Consider the following 19,586-nt stretch of genomic DNA (forward strand, 5'->3'; position numbering starts at 1 on the left):
AGTCTGTCCAGCACTCTTCATTCATATTTATTAATGGGTGTTCTCTTTAAGTACAGGTTATACCTGTCTGAGTTCATGGGCAGTCTTTCTTCAGACAGCATCCAAAATTAAGCATCATAGAACCTGAAAAGTATATTACTGTGTCAGAGAAACTGCTTAAGTTTGAGCGATGACCTACTAATTGATCATTTTCTGCTTTAAAGGACAGGGAAAAGCTAATGCAAGAGCTTGAACAGATGCGAAATCAGGACCTTGCCCGCAGGAGACGGATTGTTGCACAAATGCCACCTCAGCTATTTGTACCACCTTATAGGCGTACGGAAATTAAGGAAGAATGGCAGAGGGAGCTGGAATGTGCCTTTGAAGACATGTATACGGGGGACAGGAGTAAGCATTTTTAGAACAGTGGCTTTCATGCAGTGTTTTAAAGAACTCAAAGATTTGTTGGGCTTCTTAGAAGTTTTTTAAATAAAACGATTGATGCTAAAAGGATCAATAATGACAAAGTTTCCCTGAAAGGCAGCTTGCCCAACACTTTGATCTTTCCCTGTAATATGTAGCAGTAAGACAATCTGCTAGCATATTCTGTGTTGCGCAGTGCATTCATATGGTGCATTGGTGAGGCCTAGTAGGCTTGATCAATGCTCTGCAAAAAAATAAGGGCGCCGTTCAGATTAGAACTCACTTTAAACACGTTTTCTTATGGCTGCATATTGGGGAGGGCCTGTGAACATGCTTAGAGAACTTGCTTTGTATGTAGAAGTTATGAGAGAGGCTGGGGAAAGAGCCCTGACTGAAGAAGATGATGTTCCCAGGCCAAAGGGAGCTTATTACTCACTCCTGTGTGGACCCAAGAGGACTGCTGGTGCATCCTTTCCCCCAATCTTCCCAAGGACTTCTTGAGATCTGCGTGACCTAGAGGAAAAAAGATGGTGTGCCTAGGCCAAAGGGAGTTGATAATACCAGCTCCTATAGAAACCAGCAGTGACCTGAGAATTGTATTTTATTATCTTAAAATGTTGTAAGCTGCTGGGGTGTGCTCTTCAGAGGGAAAGAGGTGGGATAGAAATACCCTAGATCAGGTATTGTGAGCCGTTGCTCCCTGGGGAACTGCAGAAACCAGCCAGAGGAGCTGTGAAATCCTTGTGAAAACCTGCTGTTCTTTACAATGAATAGGATTGTCTCCCTAATGAGGAGCCATGGCCTATGGCCCAGTAGGTCAAGGGAGCTGCCAGTTGAAAGCTTTGGGAACCACTATCCTAGATGATGATGATAAACCCTGAGAAGCTGCTGCCAGTCAGCATACTAGAACTAGATGGACTAATGGCCTGACTCAGGAGAGAGCAACTTTGTGCATTCATGAGCTTGACACCTTTGTGATGTACTGTTCTTTCCCCTGGCAAATGTTCCAGAGTTAATTAATGGAATAAGGGTTCCCAGGGAGTAGAAAAACTGCTGATTTAGAAGATGAAGAAGCTGGTCTGTCAAGAATGCTTCTGTACAGTCTCCAGCCCTTTCAGAGGTTCTCACATATAAAGGATCTTCAGAGGGATCTGAAGGCCTTAGGAGTGGACCTCAACAAGTGGGAAACCCTGGCCTCTGAGCGGCCCGCTTGGAGGCAGGCCGTGCAGCATGGCCTTTCCCAGTTTGAAGAGACACTTGGCCAACAGTATGAGGCAAAGAGGCAAAGAAGGAAGGCCCGTAGCCAGGGAGACAGACCAGGGACAGACTGCACTTGCTCCCGTTGTGGAAGGGATTGTCACTCCCGAACTGGCCTTTTCAGCCACACTAGACACTGTTCCAGAACCACCTTTCAGAGCGCGATACCATAGTCTTTCAAGACTGAAGGTTGCCAACACAACACATATAAACACACCCAACTTCTTTTGGAAGGGAGGGAGGCTCTGTAGCTGCATTATTGGGGGAATTGTACCTTAAGCCTACAGTAACTTTTATTGACAATTTCCATTCTAAATGATTTTAAGGATGACTCTAGATTGTAATTCAGAGCCCAAATGAATGTTTCTGCATTTAGAATGTTTCTGATCATGGCACTATAGGTGGTTTATGTTGCTTCTAGTGTTTCTGTTTAAACTCTCTTCAGTCATGTGCTACCTACAATCCCTACTCAGACACCATAAATATCAAAATTAGGAAAGGATATTGCCTGTCTGTGAAAAGAGAGAGATTGATTGCATTCACATATTTTCATGCGGGGATTACAGTTAATATGTGATCAAAATTTTCATTATAAGTTGCCTCAGCTTATGGTTATCTTATTCTAAAAGAAATGACATCAGTAATAAGAAAAAGTTATGTTTTCTGAGTTTCTCCTTATGTCATTGAACACCTTGTAGTATATACTGACTTTCCTGTGGCACTGAGTTGTATAGATAGCTGTATTTAAAAGTTTGCAGTGGTTAATTTGCAGTACAGAATGTTTCAGGTTGCTTAATTTCTTCATCTAGAAATGAAAGGAGACCTTATCTTGCACGTTGACCCACAGCCTTTGCCAGCTTTCTCTGATCATTCTCAAGATGATGAACTGGAACTCTCCCAGGAGCCAGATTCTGTATGTGAGGTGCCACCCAAATTGGGGGATGAGGTGAAAGACCATGAATCAGGTGGTAAGAGGAACTTCTAAACGTGATTCTTCCATGTGAATATTTGCTAGTAAGCGCTACTGAATGTAAACTATATGTTCTAGTGAAGGTTTTGTAAGGAGTCTGTAAGGGAAAAGTGTCAAAGGATTTCATAAGAATAAATGTGAACATTGATGGATAGCTTACTAAACACTAGTGTAGTGTATAAATTCTCGGTTCTCAAACTCCTTGGAAGCTTGAAACCCAACGTAAGGTTGCAGGGGAGGGGGGAAGGCAGCAGTGCGATACCCAGGATCACCCTCCAGGGTGTCCCTGCCAGGGATAGGAGGGTTTTTTAAAATTATCTGCAGCCAGCGCTGCAGTTCTTGGGGGGTTTGGGGAGCCCTCTGCAGGGCTCCCCATGCCTCCAAATGTTTAAAAATAGAAAGAAGAAAGAAATAGAAGAAAGGGAACTTCTGGTTTCAGAGGTGCCCTTTTTTCTTTTTAGACTTTTGCAGGCAGATAGTTCCCTGGATCCCCAGGACTGCAGTGCTGGCTGCAGGTAAGTTTTTAAAAAAATCCTTCTGTTCCTGGCAGCAGTGTGATCCTGGAGATCGTGCTGCTACTGCCTTCTCCTGCCCCTTAAGGGGCCAGTAGCAGGTCTTCTCAGGGTAGGCTGTCATGATGCCCTAGTTTGAAAACCTGTGGTATAAATGTTAGTTATAGGCTTTGTTACTTGACCGTGACACCTCAGCAGGAGGGGTGTCCCAAGGATTACAGCAGCCAAGACAAGGGGTACATGTGCTTGAAGAGAAAGGTGCACAGTACCTGACATTTATTTATTAAAAATATTTATGTCCTGTCCTTCAGGACTGAGGAAGCTAACAGCAAGTTAAAGCAAAATCATAGGCGAAAGATGAAACCATACTATAAAAACTAAGCAGCCAATTATTCCGAAAAGCTGTTAAAAAGAATACAAAGATTTTTACTGCATGCTTAAGAACAGAGAAGTTGTGTTTAGTAACATTTTTCATCTTAGTTGCATAACAAAATGATGGACTTGTGTTTGTAAGTGTTCAGTGTAAAAAATGTCAGAACCTTTTGCAAAGTTTTATTATCTGTCACTAATTCATGTATAATTTACCAAATGCATAATTTGCAGTAGTGAATGTCATGAACCAATGCAATCATATAACCCAATGGTTTTGGAGCAAGAGCAGAACCTGCTGTGGATTTATGTAAGACCTTTAAAATCAATTGGCTAAACCCCAACTAGAACATCTCTCTTCCTTAGCCCTCTGTGCCCAAAAGGCTCTCAAGACTGCTTCTATAACACAGTCCACATGTTTAATAAAGACAAAAATCTAATGCAGGATTTAGTTTTGGGTAGAATATCTATGCATGTCCTACTTGCCTAACATACAGCCATTCTACTTTTATGGTGTGTTTCTTGTTCTTTCGTGCACTCATTTTTGTGACTTCTCCCTCCCCTCCCCTCAGGTAGTGAAGTGGAAAAGACACTTCTGACCCATTCAAAATTACCTCTTACAAAATTGCTAAACAAAATCAGGAATCAGAAAAACCACTGGACATCAAGGTGTGAAGCAGAGACTCCTAGCGAAATTGGGACAATTGAGTCAGGAACATTATCTGGCAGAGGAAGAAGATTGGGTGAATCGGAATCTGAGCATGAACCAAGTAGTGATCTTGTTTCTGACGTCAAGGGTATGTATTTTGTGATTTCTTTCAGAACTTGAAACCAAACCTAATAATGACCAGGATCCTAAATACTGAGAAACTAATTCTGTTATGTCAAGGTGACTTAACCTTTTTTCCTCTCAAATAGCAGCTCCCTGTGTGGCAGAGGGGAGTTTCAAAACAGTTTGTGATACAGCATTGGTGGTCCGTCAGCTGTACAAAGAGAAATAGTCAAACATTCCACTAGCTTAGCAGAAGGCCCAACACTCCAGCCTGCTGTTGGCAGAGAGCTTGTTAATTTGTTAAAATATATTTGTTCTCATCAACTTTTTGTAAACTGCTTTGATCTCTGGGAGAAATGGTCTAAAACAAAAAAACAACAGCAAAGTCTTTGTCTCCTTCCTTTGTTGAACCATGTGGAATATAATCTCACAGTTCTTCTTCTGTGGCTTTCACCCTGGCTTTGAGGCAGATGCTCTGATGACTATTGGCTAAAAGTTAAATGGATAGCATTTTCTGTTTGACTGCTCTTATCTTAATTGCTTGTAGTCTCAGATACCTTTAGTTTGTAAATTACTATGGCTCTCCCTTTTGTTTGAGATAAGGTTGATTAGATTATATTAAGTTTACCGTGACAAATAAGCTATGGTTACATTTCAGCTGTTGTCAGGTAGGCGTTTGCTTTCTAAGATTTCAGCGGCCGTCTCATGGCTGCTTAGCATTTACCTCTTCAACTGTAATACTTGACTGGGGACCTAATTCTATCCAACTTTCCAATACTGATGGAGCTATGCCAATGGAGCATGGCCTGCATTCTGTGGTGGTGGTGGCAGTCACAGAGGCCTCCTCAAGGTAAGGAAACATTTGTTCTCTTCTGTTGGGAATTTACTGCTTCTGCATCAGTGCCGGAAAAGTGGATAGGAGTTGGCCCTTAATGTCTTTAAGTGCAGGAAGAAAAATATATTTGATGAAATCTTGCTCTGTAAAACATTAATTGCCTCACCTTCTCTTATTTTCATTTCATTTGTATCCTTCCCTTCCTCTAAAGCAGAGCTTTCCAAACCCCGGCCTGGGGGCCGGATTGGGGGTTTGGGGGAAGCCCTCTGCTCTGTGAGTGGAGCTTACCATTTCGGCTCTGCGCTGCATGTATTCTGAATAGATCTGGGTGCCGAGACATAGCCAAGTCTGCCTGGATGTCTGATCGCACAACCTTCTGGGATGCCAGGCAACCGCCTCAACAGCCTAGAGCATCCCGGTGCCCAGTTCTATTCAGAATACAGGCAGTGCAGAGGCGGAATGGTAAGCTTTGGTCTGAATGGGGACCACTATTTTGACAGACAGTGGTCGCAGGTTTGGTGACCGCTGCTCTAAAGGGTTAAGGCAGAATACTTGGGGTTATCCTGAGAGAGAGGATACCCTGGCCCAAGAAATACCTAGTGAGCTTCCTGATTGAGCATGGTGTTGAACCCATCCCTTCCAAGTAAAAAAAGTCTACGCTGGTCATTACACTGGCTCTTAGCAAGAATGTTAAGGTACTGGAATCTGATCTTTTGTAAGGGTGGAATTTTTCTTTTATTTTTAATGGACATCTAATGTCTCCTTTCACCTTGGAGAGGTGATTGAGCATTTGCTTCATCAAGAAGGACTTTAACCCTTTGATGAATGGGAAAGGCAAAATGGTAGATTCTGGCTAAGTATTTTAGCAGTACAATTTAAGCAATGATCACATGGTTTTTAACTGATGCTGAGAAATTAAATAATTATACTGTAGGAATGTTGTTTGTTTATATATGCATATAGTGGAGTTTAGCACCTGATTTTGTGAAGAGAGAGAAGGAATAGTATTTTCTCTCCAGAAATTGTTATACCTCAAAAAAATGTGCTCCTTTAACAAAATTCATGGACAGAATTCAAGTGTGACAACAAAATACTCCTTTTCAATCAATATTCTAAACATATCAGCATTCTGTTAACTACTTGTTTATATTGTTTGATCAGTTGCAGAAGTATTGGACCAAACTGTAGTTGCTGGAAATGTAGTCCCAAGTCACCCACAAGAACAAGCAACTGAAATTAGAAAGGAAACAGAAAGACAAAACCGGGTATAATTGTTTTAATCTTGGCTTCTTGAATATTATAGCTTCTGTTTATAGTAATGATGCAGTTATGTTAAGATTATTTTTTGCAAATGTGTTGCCTTTTCACATCATCTTTGAAAACAATGTAACTTAAATATTTCATCTTTAAATTTTGAAATGATCACAGTTTCTCTGGTTCTGCTTGAGCAGCAGGAAGAAGTGGCTCAACTAAGCACTTTTCACTGCAGACTAATACTTTTAATTTAGTAGAAGTTTCATCTGGAAATCTTTCATTTAAAATTAGCATTAAGTCACTAGTAACTGTATTCTGGAAAGCATAGAAAACAATCTCAGAAAACTCGGGTATTCACAATAAATGGTTTTTTAAAAAAAGAACTCGGGTAGCCACAATTTTAAGGTAATCTTCTTCATATGAACACATAAGAAAAGGCAGAAGAAAACTCAAATGATTGCTACTTACAATGGTTTATATCCGGGGTGCCCAGTCCCTGGCACAGGGGCCACTTGCGGCCCTTGGGGACTCCCAATCCGGCCTGTGGGGAACCCCCAGTCTCCAATGAGCCTCTGGCCCTCTGGAGACTTGCTGGAGCCCGCCCTGGACTGACGCAACTGTTCTCAGCATGAGGATGACTGTTTGACCTCTCGCATGAGCTGTGCAAAGAGGGCTGTTTGCTACTTAACATCTGTGATGCAGCAGCCGAGGCGAAGGAAACATCGGGCTTGCTTTGTGCAAGGCTTTTTATAGGCCTTGAGCTGTTGCAAGACCTTCATTCATTTGTATAAGTTCCCTCTCTAATATTAATAAATTTATTCAAATTTTGTTCCTGGCCCCTGACACAGTGTCAGAGAGATGATGTGGCCCTCTTGCCAAAAAGTTTGGACACCCCTGGTCTATATAGTAGAACTAGATCCAACCGGTACAAACTGAAAGAGAAGAGATTCCATTTGTAATCAGGAAAAAATTCCTTTTGGTACAGGTGGTTTGGCAGTGAAACAGATTGAGCCTCTTCTTGAAGAGGTTGAACAAGCACCTGCTGGAGATTCTCTAGAACAGCATTCTCAATGCTGCTTTCCCAACTTCCCACTTGCCACTGCTCTGACCTCAAAGGTACCATCAGAAGTAACTGGTGATAACATCATCGCCAGTTACTTCCGGATTTGGAGACCATGATGGAAGCTTCGAAGGTCACTAAGAGGCTCAGGGCAGGCGGGTGAGCTTTTTCTTGCACTAGAAAACTGCACAAGAAGTTCTGCCTGCTGGCTTGAGCTTCCTATTGCCATTAGAAGCTCCCGTTGCAGTCTCACCGCCAAGCGCTGGGTGCTGCACATACCACCCAACACTGCCCAGTGTACCACTTGTAGTACGTGTACCACCAGTTGAGAACCCCTGCTCTAGGAGGATTTCCTGCTACAGGCGGCGGGGGGGGGGGGGGGTTTGAATTAGATTACTTTTAGGACACTTCCAGCTCTATGAATCTGTGAAATTCCTCCTGTTGTTAACACAAGGAATTTCCTTTTGACTAGATGGAGTGGCTAGAACAACAAAAGCAACAACAGCTGACCTTGCTTCAGCAAATTGAAGAGCAGAAGATACGGCTGGAGGTTGATTTTCTGAAGGCTCGTCTGCAGCAGCAGCAGCAGGAGGAAGCCGAGAAAGACAAAAGAGCCCAACGATCGCAGATGCCACAGATGAACGATACTTGTCCAGTTGTGCAGCAGGAAGTAGAACATCAGGTAAAGTAGAAAAACTTGTAGGAAAATGGTGCCTCTTCTCAGTGCAGACAGGAATTCAACTTGTTTTCATTCCCCAAGGTTTAAAGCTGGATTTTCTAGTGCAGTTGTTGGATGGAGCAGTAAAATGGAAATAAGGAGTTAACTGTCAGAAGCATCTCTTCATTTAATTGATTACTGCACAGCGGTAATTGATGCATGAATATGTTGTTTTACAGCAGGGGTTGGCAACCAATGGCCCCTGGGCCGGATGCGGCCTACCACCCGAAGTCATCCACCCTGCCCTGGGCACAGCTTAGGAGGCAATGCCTCCCACCCAGCTTGCTGTGTGCTGGAAAGGCAATGATGGAGCTATCTGCCCAGGCTCTGCCATTTTCTGTCTGGCACATGGCAAATCGGGTGAGAGACTTTGCCTCCCAATCCATGCTTGATTCAGCTGCCTCTGGAAGCTCGACAGCCCAGAAATATGGTGATGTCATCATGGCCGAATGTCTTGCTCCTTTGTCTGGAATGGCTGCCAACCCCTGTTTTACAGAATTTAAACAATTTTTTGTGTGCTTTAATTTATAATGAGAATTAAAGCTCTTTGACTAATTTGTGCAGTGGGCCGTAAGTTCCTTCTGTGGAAAAATCAGAAATGCAACTTAGTATTCCATTTTGACAGCACAGAAAACACAAATAGTAGCATTGCAGGAAAACCACAAATGCTCTTAGAACCCTTGTGTCTTAGTTCTTGGGGAAAAGGCTAGAGAAATGACCTGACTTGATAGACTAACAGACAGTAGCAAAAGTTGGAAATGGTAAAAGGGGTAATGATCAAGTATACAGTATCAGGCTTAGGAAGCTCTGAAGGATCCTCTATAAACTCTGGTATGCTGTGACTTGCTAACTTTGAAACAAGAATTATTGTGTCTTCCAGAAGTAATTCAGTGAATAACTTTTTGCTGTTTTTGATATTTATTTCCTTATTCTTGTTAGGCTGAAACTGCCACAGAGGCTGAGGTGGCTGGCAGCTCTACAGAGGATGACCATATTCAGATGATTCGTGACTATCAGCAACGTCTTCTAATGCAAAACAGGTATTTTTCTGTTAAAATTGAGATGGCTAGGTTGCCTGTTCAATACTGTGTGAGCAGTTGGATGATTCTGCTTGGGAAAAATTGCTTGAGTAATCACTTTTTTTCACCATAGGATACACAAAGAGTCTGTTGACAGAGCAAGAAGACGTTTACTGGAGTATCAGAACAAGCTAAAACAAAGATATTCATCTGCTTCTGCAGGATTATTAAATCATGTAAAGAAACCGGCACAGTGGAATTCGATTCCTGAATCACCCCTGCAATTGCAAGGATTTGATGTGTTGCAGAGAGTAAATCAAAGCTTATATCCACCATCTAAAAATGCTTCTGTACAAGAGTTCACAGAGTCTGCAGAAGGGCTGTTGAAAGAGCCATCAGAACAGAAAAATAAAGAGCAAATTGATGTGGGCGGTGGGAGACGGGTCCAGCCTGTGTGTTCCCAGGTAGAGCACACATCCTCTCAGTTGTCACAGACTTCCTGTCCGCAGACAGAAAAGCTGGCTGTAGAGGAGATACCTGTCACACGGTCAATGGAATTTCAAGACACTTCAGAATCATTCATGCTTAAGTCACAGGATACCTCTGTTACAAGTCAACCAGTAGCTCCCACGCAGCACGTTCGGTTCAATTTGTCTCCAGAGAATTCATCTGAGTCTTCAGAGGCACTCTGGCCTGAAAAATCAGAAACTCATACACCTCTAGAAAAGAATCTGCTGCCAAATTCCTTATTAAAGCAACAACATCTGCCTACAGAGAGTAAAACAAGAACCTCTGATCCAGCATGTCTTCCTCATTTTCAGCCTCTCTATTCCTTGCCTACTTCTGTAAATAGGGAGACTGGGGGAACCCAGGAATGTGTGGTAATAAAAAATGGAGCCTTTTCCAGTTCTGATATAATAGAACTAAGGGATAGAATGCTAGCTTCCTCTGAGAGCATCCAGGCTCAGCAAGAGCACTTGAAAGAACTGCAAGAGCAGCTCGATCAGCAAAGAGAAGCTCTGCTTTCTCGACAGAGAATACAAGAGGAGTTGCTGATGCAGAAGCATTCTCAGTTGAAGCAGCAAATGGAGCAGCAGCAAGAGGCTTTAAAGGACATTCTTAAACGGGTATGCTTCTTAAGTGCACAAGGAGACGTTCTGACTACCCTTCCGTTTAGTTCAGAATGAGTACCACTCTCTATTCTCGGCTGTTAATGGGAACTAAAGGCACCATATTGCTTTGTAGTATGTTCTCAAGATTGCTTAATAGGAAGCCTAGCTAGTAATGCTCATTCCTTGCCACTTGTTTTCAGTCAACCCTTATCCAGAGTGGCGTTTCTCAACATTTGTTCCCTGCTGTACCACTTTGCATGGTCTTCCTATTCAAAATACCACCAGAAGTAACTGGCAGTGATGCCATTGCCAGTTACTTCTGGATTTGAGAGGTCAGAGATAATGCAGCAAACACCAGTAAGAGGCTGAGGCAGATAGGAGGGCTTTTTTGAGTGTGCAAAAAGCACACGCTGGAGCTGTGCCTACTGAGCTGAGCCTCCTACTGCTGCTTGTCTTGTTGTATTACTGGTCTCGCTGCCAGGCTGTAAGGATCTGGAGTCCTGTGAGTACCACTGGACATCACCTCAAGTATCACTGGTACACTGATCCAGGTACTAATATTTCTGGAAATGTGGAAGTTGTGGGAGAGGGCAACCGCTTTCCTAATGGAGTAGAGAAAAAGTGTTGGGAAACACTGAAATACTTTCTTGTCAGATTTTACTACTTTCAGAATATGAAACACTTTATGAATAACTTGGCACTTAATTGCACTGTTTTGTACATTTGACATTTTTGAAGTGTAAATGTTCTGTTCATGTGCTGGAGATGAAGCTGAAAGTTTTTGGATCCAAAGAGCCTAAATATGACTTGGATTTTGCTCATTGAGGAAATTGGGGACTTGAAAATGGAAACCATCAATATTGTAAAGGAAAATAAAGCTTTATTTGGTTTAGAATCAGTATTTAGACCACAGCCTTATGCTAAAAGAGAGACTTCTTTCCTGAGTAAATTTTCAGAAAATGCTCCTATTTTGAAATTAAGGAGTCACAATAATATTTGGATACTCAGTTAAATGAATATCATAACATTGAATTTTTCAATATTATATAATCCTCATATATGGGCTGCATTGAGTGAAATTTGCTTCTGAGTAAATGTGGATAGGATCAAACGGTGAGTGTTGTACGGTTGTAAAGAAATTTAGCCATCCTGAACCAGTGACTTTCTCTTGTTTCCCACCTTACTCTGTTCTTTTGAATAGTGTATCCTTGAAAATATTAGTATAACTCAAGTGTATTGTTCTAATCAGAAGTAGCATCTGATAAGTTATCTGCAAATGTTCTGCAACATTTGAAAATGCTTTTCTGACACCCTCATAAGAGACTTGCTTATTTAGCAATTGAGTCAAATGCAGTAGCAATGCTATCTTCATTAAACATTACCACCTTTTGAATTTTGGATCAAAGAGATTTCCCAACATGTGAGTCAGCTGTAATATTATTATTTTGAAACACTGCTTTTAGAAGTATTTAACTCATTCTGAAAGAGAATGTTTCCCTCAAATTTCCCATACTCCATTTCAGGCCTCAGAAACTTTCTGGGCTTTACTTTTTAAAGCAGTGGTTCTCAAACTGGTGGGTCACAACCCACCAGTTTGAGTAACGCTTCCCCCGTCCCTTTAAGAGGCGGGGGAAGGGGAGAGAGGCATCGCTAAGGGGGGCAAGGGGTGTGCTTGTGTCTTACTTGAACAGATGTAGGGCTGCAGGAGGTGTGGGGAGCCCTGCGCAGTCCTTCACAGCATTCCCCGAGGCTTGGAACTTTCACTGAAAGCAGGCGCAATGCAAAACGGAAGTGCTTTGGCCCGCTTTCAAGGAAAGTTCCAAGTCTCGGGGAGCACTGCAGAGGGCTGCACAGGGCTCCCAGCACCTCTTGCAGCCTGCTGCAGCTCTGCATCTGTCCAAGTAAGACACACGCACCCCCCTTGCCCCTCCTTAGCGACGTGTTCATGGGGATTGCATTGCTGCCCTAGCCCCTCCCCTGCAAGAACTTACTGAGGGAGTAAAGCTCCCTCAAAGTTTGAGAACCTCTGTTTTAAAGTGTTGCATCTTTACTCTTTGTAATGGTAGAATCTGTTTCTTCAACAAATAGGTAGAAACAATCTTGCAATCCTATTATTTTTAGCCTCTTTGTTATCCAGACTTGACTTGTGTGTGTTGTAGTATTTCAAATCCCTGGGAAGGAGGCCATAATTCAGTGGTACATTGTTGCCTTGTGCCCCTGGTTCAAACCTTGTCTTCTCCAGTAAAGGATCTTGCTTTTGCTGGGAAGAACCATGGCCAAACCAATCAATTATACTCTTGGGTAGATAAGCCATAAAGCACCTTATGTCATTTATATAATATACTTTTTATCCTCTGGCTGCATACATGTTATGGAAAAACTATTATGTTTTGGAAATCATTCCTCTCGACAGGCAGGGCAGTCCAGTGCATGTACAGAGAGAACACCAACACAAGAGACTGACAGTTTCAATTCAGTACTTTCTAAAGAAGCAAACGGCCACAGCCAAGAAGATGTTTACTTCACTGCGACAAGCAACCATGCTGAAAATATCTTGTTTCAAAGCATTGGTTCAGCTGAACAGATGGGTATGGTTCCTTTGTGATGACTTGAATGTTGGCCTGCAGCCTAGTATGTTTGTGTCCTTATTCAATTCAGTTGAAGGCTCTTGTAATATTATTACTTGGTATTCATGTAGCACTTTACAATGCTCAGTGCACTTTCACCTACATTGGCTGTGATCCATAGAATCACAAAGTTGTGCTTGTGTTTTTTTGCACACTCGTCCTACCCCATTGTGCTGCATTGCAAACTGATTTTGAATTGAAGGAGACTATGAAAAGTAGTTTGATATGGCATGGGAGTCCATATCCAAAGAAGAAGAAAATTTCACATTTCCACTGAATGTGCCCCATTCCTTAGACAGGCCTAAAGTAGCTTTTGGGATCTAGGTAACTGTTACCCCAATCCTTCCAACAATGCTGTAATGAAAGTCTGTATTTGGTATTCCCAGATTGTAACGGGAGGCTTGTAGGCCACCTTCATGTATTACATGCCAGAAATTAGATTTGAGCTGAGGATTTTCTAGGACATAGCCCTCTCTCTTACCTGCTATTCTGTGATAGTTTCAGGTGACCTGAAATGTCTCTTTACATTGCAGAGCCATATCAAAATCCCTGGGAAAAAGAAGGGAAATGGAGAACTTCAAAACCACCCTTGACAAAAGTCAAGCTAGGACTCAATTTGGAACAGCATGAACTTAGTGTTATTCCGGAGCTTGACACACCAAGGAGTGGCAGACTTTCTGCTCCAGGTAGATAACAAGACTTTTTTTGTGTTAATTGGAAGCTCTTGCTTTCTGTACCTTTTTGCTGTATGATCTGACCCTCATTTTGTAGTTGCTATAGTTGCTATTAAAAAAGAAAAGCTTCCTGCCTTTGCTAGACCACTTAGAAGCAATTGTATTACAGGAGCATGTTTCTAAAGTAGTCGTTTTGGTAAATCTCGCCAGTAAGTGGTTGCCAGCTACCCTTCTCCCCTTCCCTCATTCTTTTATTCCTTGGCCTGACCATCTGTTGAGCAGTCCTTTGTTTCTTGCCCAGCTCTATGTTGGCAGGACTGATAACCCAAGAAAAGAATAGACTTGTCAGCTTGATCATGGTTTGTGTAACCATTGTGCATGTCTTTCTGAGTTCTCATCCCTCCCCCCTTTTTCTTAAGGCCTTATGCCAATATGTAAGAGATGCTTGATGCCTGGCTGGGCCAAAGGGGGAGATTTGCCTTTCAATAGTGTATGTGTTAACTGTTCCTGTTACCCCAGTACTTCTCCCTGGTTTGGCCTGGGTTTCAAATTGGTTGCTGTCCATGAGTATCCCAAGAGGAAGGGGGAAGTAAGGCAGGTTTACCTGTTGTATACCTGCAGTGAGCACACATGTATCAAAAACATTGCTGCTTGTAAAATTATGGAGCTGAGCTTGTAGTTTTCTTAAAACAAGGCTTCCAAAAATTTTTAGCAGCAGGGTCTACTTTTAATTCTATTACGAGAATTTTAGCAGCAGGGTCTACTTTTAATTCTATGAGAACTTGTAGAACTATCTTGTTTTACAAGACTAAGACTACAGAAAAATTTCACTTAACCAGCACTTTGTCAGGACTGTTCTGGTGACCTTGCATTCCACCTGGCCTTTCATAAGAGCCAAGGCACGGTTACTTACTTGCAAGAAATCGTACACGTGACTCAGTTTCGCTTTCCATAGGTCTTGATCCATTTTCCTTTTGAGCTATCAGCTTGTCAGTTGAGCAACCCACCAAAAATCGAGTCACAACCCAGTGGTGGGTTCCAACGCGCAGTTTGGGAACCACTGTCTTAAAAATCTAAAATTTACAAAATGTTTGGGGGGAGACCTTAAGCATTCTCACTTCTGTGAAAAGTCACTTCTGTAAAATGTCTTCTTAAAAGAGAGAACAAAGAAAAGATATCCCTGAAAGTAGGTTTATTCAAGTGATGCTCTCTCCTGACAGGCTTTGTGGGTATTACTATCACTTTTCTAATCTTCAGTAAGTAGATATCTTATTTCCACTAGAAACTGCATCTTAAATTTTTAAACTACTATCTAAATATTATTTGCATCTTGCTAAAACAAGTGTCTCCTTTTGGTAACTAGCAGCTAATAATTTCAGGTTACACAGAATCTTTTGCTGGAGACACTTTTCTCACTTCGGATGTTAGTGAGATGCAGTCCAGCAGACATCCCACTGACTCTCTCCATGAAGAACCGGATATAGTGGGGATTGCTCCTGATGCCAAAGAACAGAGTTCTAGTGAAAGTCTGATAAGCCAGTTGAGTGAATCATGGTATGAGAAGTTGTTGATGGATGCTGGTGGCTTGCGAGAGGAAGGTGAGCACATGAATGGGCAGCTTTGCTGAAGCTAATGGGAGGCCACTTGGTAAGCCTCTGATTGCTACCTTGAGTATCATTCTTGGAAGAAGGCAGGATAAAAGTATAATCAATAAAATACCATAAACATTATTGTGTTTAGAAATGTCCAGTCTGCTGAAATATTGGCCATTGATAGCTAACGTGAAGAAGTTCTCTGTTGCTGCACATTAAGTCTGTTTTTCCCCCAGTACTTAGGTCCAAGGCAGCTTATAAATGTTTGTAAACAATCACAACTGGATTGGGATTCCACTTGTAGATATCCCACCTTACAATAAGGCAGTGGTTCTCAAACTCTCTGGGAGAGTTTGAGAGCCACTAAATTCTTGCATGGGTGGGAGGGGGGAGGCAGCAGGGGTGGGGGAAGGCAGCGGTGCGATCCCCAGGATCGCGCCGCTCAGGGGGACTGCAGGGGTTTGGGTACACGTACCGAAGCCTCTGCAGCCTTCACTAAAGCGGAAGTGGAGAGCAGTCGCTCTGCATCTACTTTCACTGCTGCGGGGAGCCCTGCTGCAGGTCGCGCCGGGCTCCCCGCACCCCCCGGAGGCTGCAGCATGTAGCCCCTGCAGCCCCCCTGAGTGGCACAATCCTGGGGAACGCGCCGCTGCCTCCTCCGTGCCTCCAGGCTGCCCCCGCCCCTTAAGGGGGCAGGGGCCAGGGCCCACAGGCTGGGGCATCACGTGCCCCAGTTTGAAAAGCCCTGCAATAAGGGAACAGGCCTCTCGCCCTTAAACCTAATGTCTACTTCGATTCTGGTTGTCCTGGCCTCGGCAGTGACGCAAAGGGCAAGCCCTCCCCAGAAGCATCCGCTCTCCCAGACAGATCCATGAGTGAAGGAGATAACAATGTTCAGGTTGGGAGTATAGGTTACCCTTGCTGCACAGTTCTTGGTACAGAGAACTGGCTTGATTGCAGTGCTTGGTTCCCCAGGTAGGCAAGTCTAGAATTGTGAGGTTGCCTCCAGTAATATCTTTCTGTGTAATCATGCATTAACTTGGTGCAAGGGTGGCATACATAAAAATGGAGGTTTATTGGGCCAAAGCCATTTAGGACTCTCTAGGTCAAAGCTAACCTTGAGTTGTCACCATAAGACAGAGTGACTACACATAATGTACTATTTGGTGAAAGACTTTCTCTTCCAAGCTTTTTAGATAACAGCTGTGTTCATACTTTGATACTGGAACATAAGGCCCACAGGCCAGATGTGGCTCCCGGAAGCAATTTCTCTATACCCCCCATTATAGTTGAGTTTTCCCAATGTGGTAATTGGGCTCTCTCATATCTTGAAATTATGAACAAGATTTGCACATTTTCTGTCATTTGCAGCTAATGAGTTTCTGTGTGAGAACAAAGTGCTTATTTTTGGCCATCATCTGCCTAGTGATGTCACTTCCGGCCCTCAGCAGGCACCATGAACAATTTGGCCCATTATATGAAATTGAAAGTACTCTTTTCTATAGAGGAACAGCTGGCGTTTCCAAACAGACTAATTTCACACCTGGTGATGAATTTGGTCTTCATATCTGAGTGACGTTTGCAGTCTGAGATAAGTGTAGAGCATGTACTCTTCTATAGATGTAAACCTAGACAGAAGACTTATGGAGTAACAGATTAAGGGAGCAATCCTATCCTGTGCTGGAACAGGCAGGTCAAGAGGCTTACACAGTATCCAGCACAGGATAGGGCCAAGAATTGGCTCAGCCAGAGACAAGGGGAAACTTTCCCCCTTACCCCTGGGTAAGGCACCCTGGACCCTATGGGTCTCCTCAAACTTGCACCACCTCCTGAGGTGGCACAAGTCCGAGGAGAGCGGAGCAGCTTGAAGCTGCTCCGACCTCCCTGGGAACGGGTTGGGATCCAGCATAACTGGATGTATCCCAGCCCTATGGATCCCAGCCCAACTGCTGGATCCCAGCCCTACCTCCAGCTCACCACCTGCCCACCCCTGGGCCACACACCACCCACCCTCCCCTGTCCCTCTCTTCCTTCTCCTCCCCGCCCACCCCAGAACCTTGTGTTGGCCCAGCTAGGCCGACACAAGGGTTGGTGCCTCAATTGGCGTGGAGGCTTGTGTCAGCCTTTTGCCGACTCCCAGGGAGGTGCAAACATGCTTTATAGCATGTTTGCAACCCTCCTGGGCCAGCACAAGGGACTCTGTTTTTGCAATCTAACACTTGCGTTTGGGTGCAGAAAGCTTGCTCATTGTCTTCTACCCTGAGTAACTCTGCTTTTATTAATCTTTTGCATTCAGTTCACCTCAAAGACCCTACTGTTATGGATCAACATTTACCAAGCACTTCTGTGGATCTTGGAAGGAGAATAGCTATGGATTTCGTTCCATCATTTAGACCAAATAGTATGGTTAGTCACATTGGTGCATTAAGATGTTCGGTAGATTTCATTTTAAACAAACCAATTTTTCTTTCTTTTGGTTTCCAAATTTTAATGGAATGCAGCATTGACTAATAAGCATGTGAATTCTAGCACTTTGTAAAACTATGAATGGAGTGATACCTTGAGAATAACTTTGTAGTTTCTCTCCCTCATCCAAAATTAATACAATTGTCCCGGTCCAATAACGGATTACTTGAAAAAAATGGGGCATGTTATTTCTCATAGTCCCACATATGATAACTCCAGTGTTTTAAACTTCTATATTATAATGTCACAGTGGCTTTCTTGTGTTGCTTTCCTATCCCTCTGAGAGCCTGTTAATTAGTGGCTCAATGATGAAAACTAGCCAAATCTGAGCACCAAAAAGACCATCTATATGGTCAGTGTGGTGCATGATCTACATACTGTTCTGGGAAGCAATATCTGAATGAGCGTATGACAGTTTGTGATGTATGAATGGCAGGAGATGAGTGGGATATGTGTGTGTGTGTGAAGTGAGAGTGAGAAAAAGCGAGTGAGTGAGACCGTGCTGAGCAATGATGAACTTGACATTGGAACCTGACAGTTGAATACATGGAGGTTTCTACACTTGATCTGAGCTCAGAATGAAGTGTGTTGTAACCAGAAACACCTAGGTTCATGGAATTTTTAATCCTAATATTATCTGTGTATGTATTCTTGCCGTAGGTTGCACTTACTGCACCATGGTCCCCTGCTTCATTAAGTTCACCAGCTTCTAACCAAGAGGCAGCCTGCAGCTATTTATCTTCATTTACTATTTCTACTGACAGCTTTATAAGTAGTGACAATCCAGGCAGAAGCTTTGCCAGTACAGGTAAATTTTCTTTCAAGTTGAAAAGGTGATGAGCTGATGATGTATTTTGTATATTCTTGGTGTGTTTGTCTCTAGTCTAATGCTCCCCCACAGCACAGTACTTCAAATGTGTAATTTACAAGTAGTTGCACAACTTTGAGTTGTCTGGAAGCATTTATTTTCAGGATTTTAGTAGATTTTTTTTTACACAGAGTTGGGTGTCATTTGTGGTGTATCTTGCAGGGATGTGTTCAGCTCAAGATCAACCTAGGCATCCTGGCTGTCCTACAGAAGAAAAAGCAAACCATACTTGGGATTCTTCTGTATCTCAACTATCTAAGCAGGATGAACCTTCAGAAGCTCCTGATTCTTTCCCATCTTTTGGAGAAACAGTGCATTCTAGCAGAAGTAAATTTCAGCAGCTCATAGACAAATACACAAGAGATTTCAGCTGGTCATCACTAAGCAACGTATCTTCTCAAGGTAACATTTTAAAAGTTGAGAATAACAAATTTCAAAAATATATCTATTTTTTAACTTTGTATCTGTTAAACTAAATTTTGTATCCTGGCTTGTATGTGTGCCAAGGAATACAATATTTTGTCTCTGGCTAAAGGGCTAAAATACTGATCTGGTTCCTCTGACATTGGGGCAGTGCCTGGAGAGAGTGCTTGTATAGCATGACACTGAGGTTGTAGTGGCAAAGAGTGAGGAAGGTAATTGTTATGATCTATGGCAGGGGTGCCCAAACCTCAACCTGGGGGCCATTTGCAGCACTCAGACTCCGAATGCAGCCCGTGGGTAGCCCCCAGTCTCCAATGAGCCTCTGGCCCTCCGGAGACTTGCTGGAGCCCACACTGGCCTGACGCAACTGCTCTCAGCATGAGGGCAATTGTTTGACCTCTCATGTGAGCTGTAGGACAAGGGTTCCCTCCACTGTTTGCTGTTTCATGTCTGTGATGCAGCAGTGATAGTGAAGAAAAGGCCGGCCTTGCTTTGTGCAAAGCCTTTTATAGACCTTGAGCTATTGCAAGACCTTCATTCACTCATATAAGCTCCATCTCTAATATATTCATTTATGCAAATTTATTCAAATTTAAAATGTAAATTGATTATTTTTTCCTGGCCCCCAGCAGGGTGTCAGAGAGATGATGTGGCCC

At 43.0% G+C, this 19,586-nt stretch overlaps 1 protein-coding gene and 1 non-coding gene across 2 annotated transcripts in view; both read left to right on the plus strand.

Moving 5' to 3' along the window:
• CEP295 (centrosomal protein 295) overlaps window positions 1-19,586 on the plus strand; it is a 50,429-nt gene that overhangs the window by 15,062 nt on the left and 15,781 nt on the right. Inside the window, exons 8-20 of the mRNA XM_066622393.1 lie at window positions 204-387; window positions 2,469-2,627; window positions 4,083-4,307; window positions 6,279-6,382; window positions 7,904-8,113; window positions 9,089-9,189; window positions 9,302-10,295; window positions 12,694-12,868; window positions 13,441-13,593; window positions 14,961-15,179; window positions 17,470-17,579; window positions 18,300-18,447; window positions 18,670-18,909. Of these exons, the coding sequence (XP_066478490.1) occupies window positions 204-387; window positions 2,469-2,627; window positions 4,083-4,307; window positions 6,279-6,382; window positions 7,904-8,113; window positions 9,089-9,189; window positions 9,302-10,295; window positions 12,694-12,868; window positions 13,441-13,593; window positions 14,961-15,179; window positions 17,470-17,579; window positions 18,300-18,447; window positions 18,670-18,909 (3,022 nt within the window). The remainder of the gene's footprint in view (window positions 1-203; window positions 388-2,468; window positions 2,628-4,082; window positions 4,308-6,278; window positions 6,383-7,903; window positions 8,114-9,088; window positions 9,190-9,301; window positions 10,296-12,693; window positions 12,869-13,440; window positions 13,594-14,960; window positions 15,180-17,469; window positions 17,580-18,299; window positions 18,448-18,669; window positions 18,910-19,586) is intronic.
• Window positions 17,940-18,027, plus strand: LOC136647097 (small nucleolar RNA U2-19). The gene has a single exon (XR_010794261.1). It is a non-coding gene; the product is annotated as a small nucleolar RNA U2-19 (small nucleolar RNA).

Source organism: Tiliqua scincoides, chromosome 3 (assembly GCF_035046505.1).
Source record: "Tiliqua scincoides isolate rTilSci1 chromosome 3, rTilSci1.hap2, whole genome shotgun sequence".
In the NCBI taxonomy this organism is placed as follows: Eukaryota; Metazoa; Chordata; class Lepidosauria; order Squamata; family Scincidae; genus Tiliqua; species Tiliqua scincoides.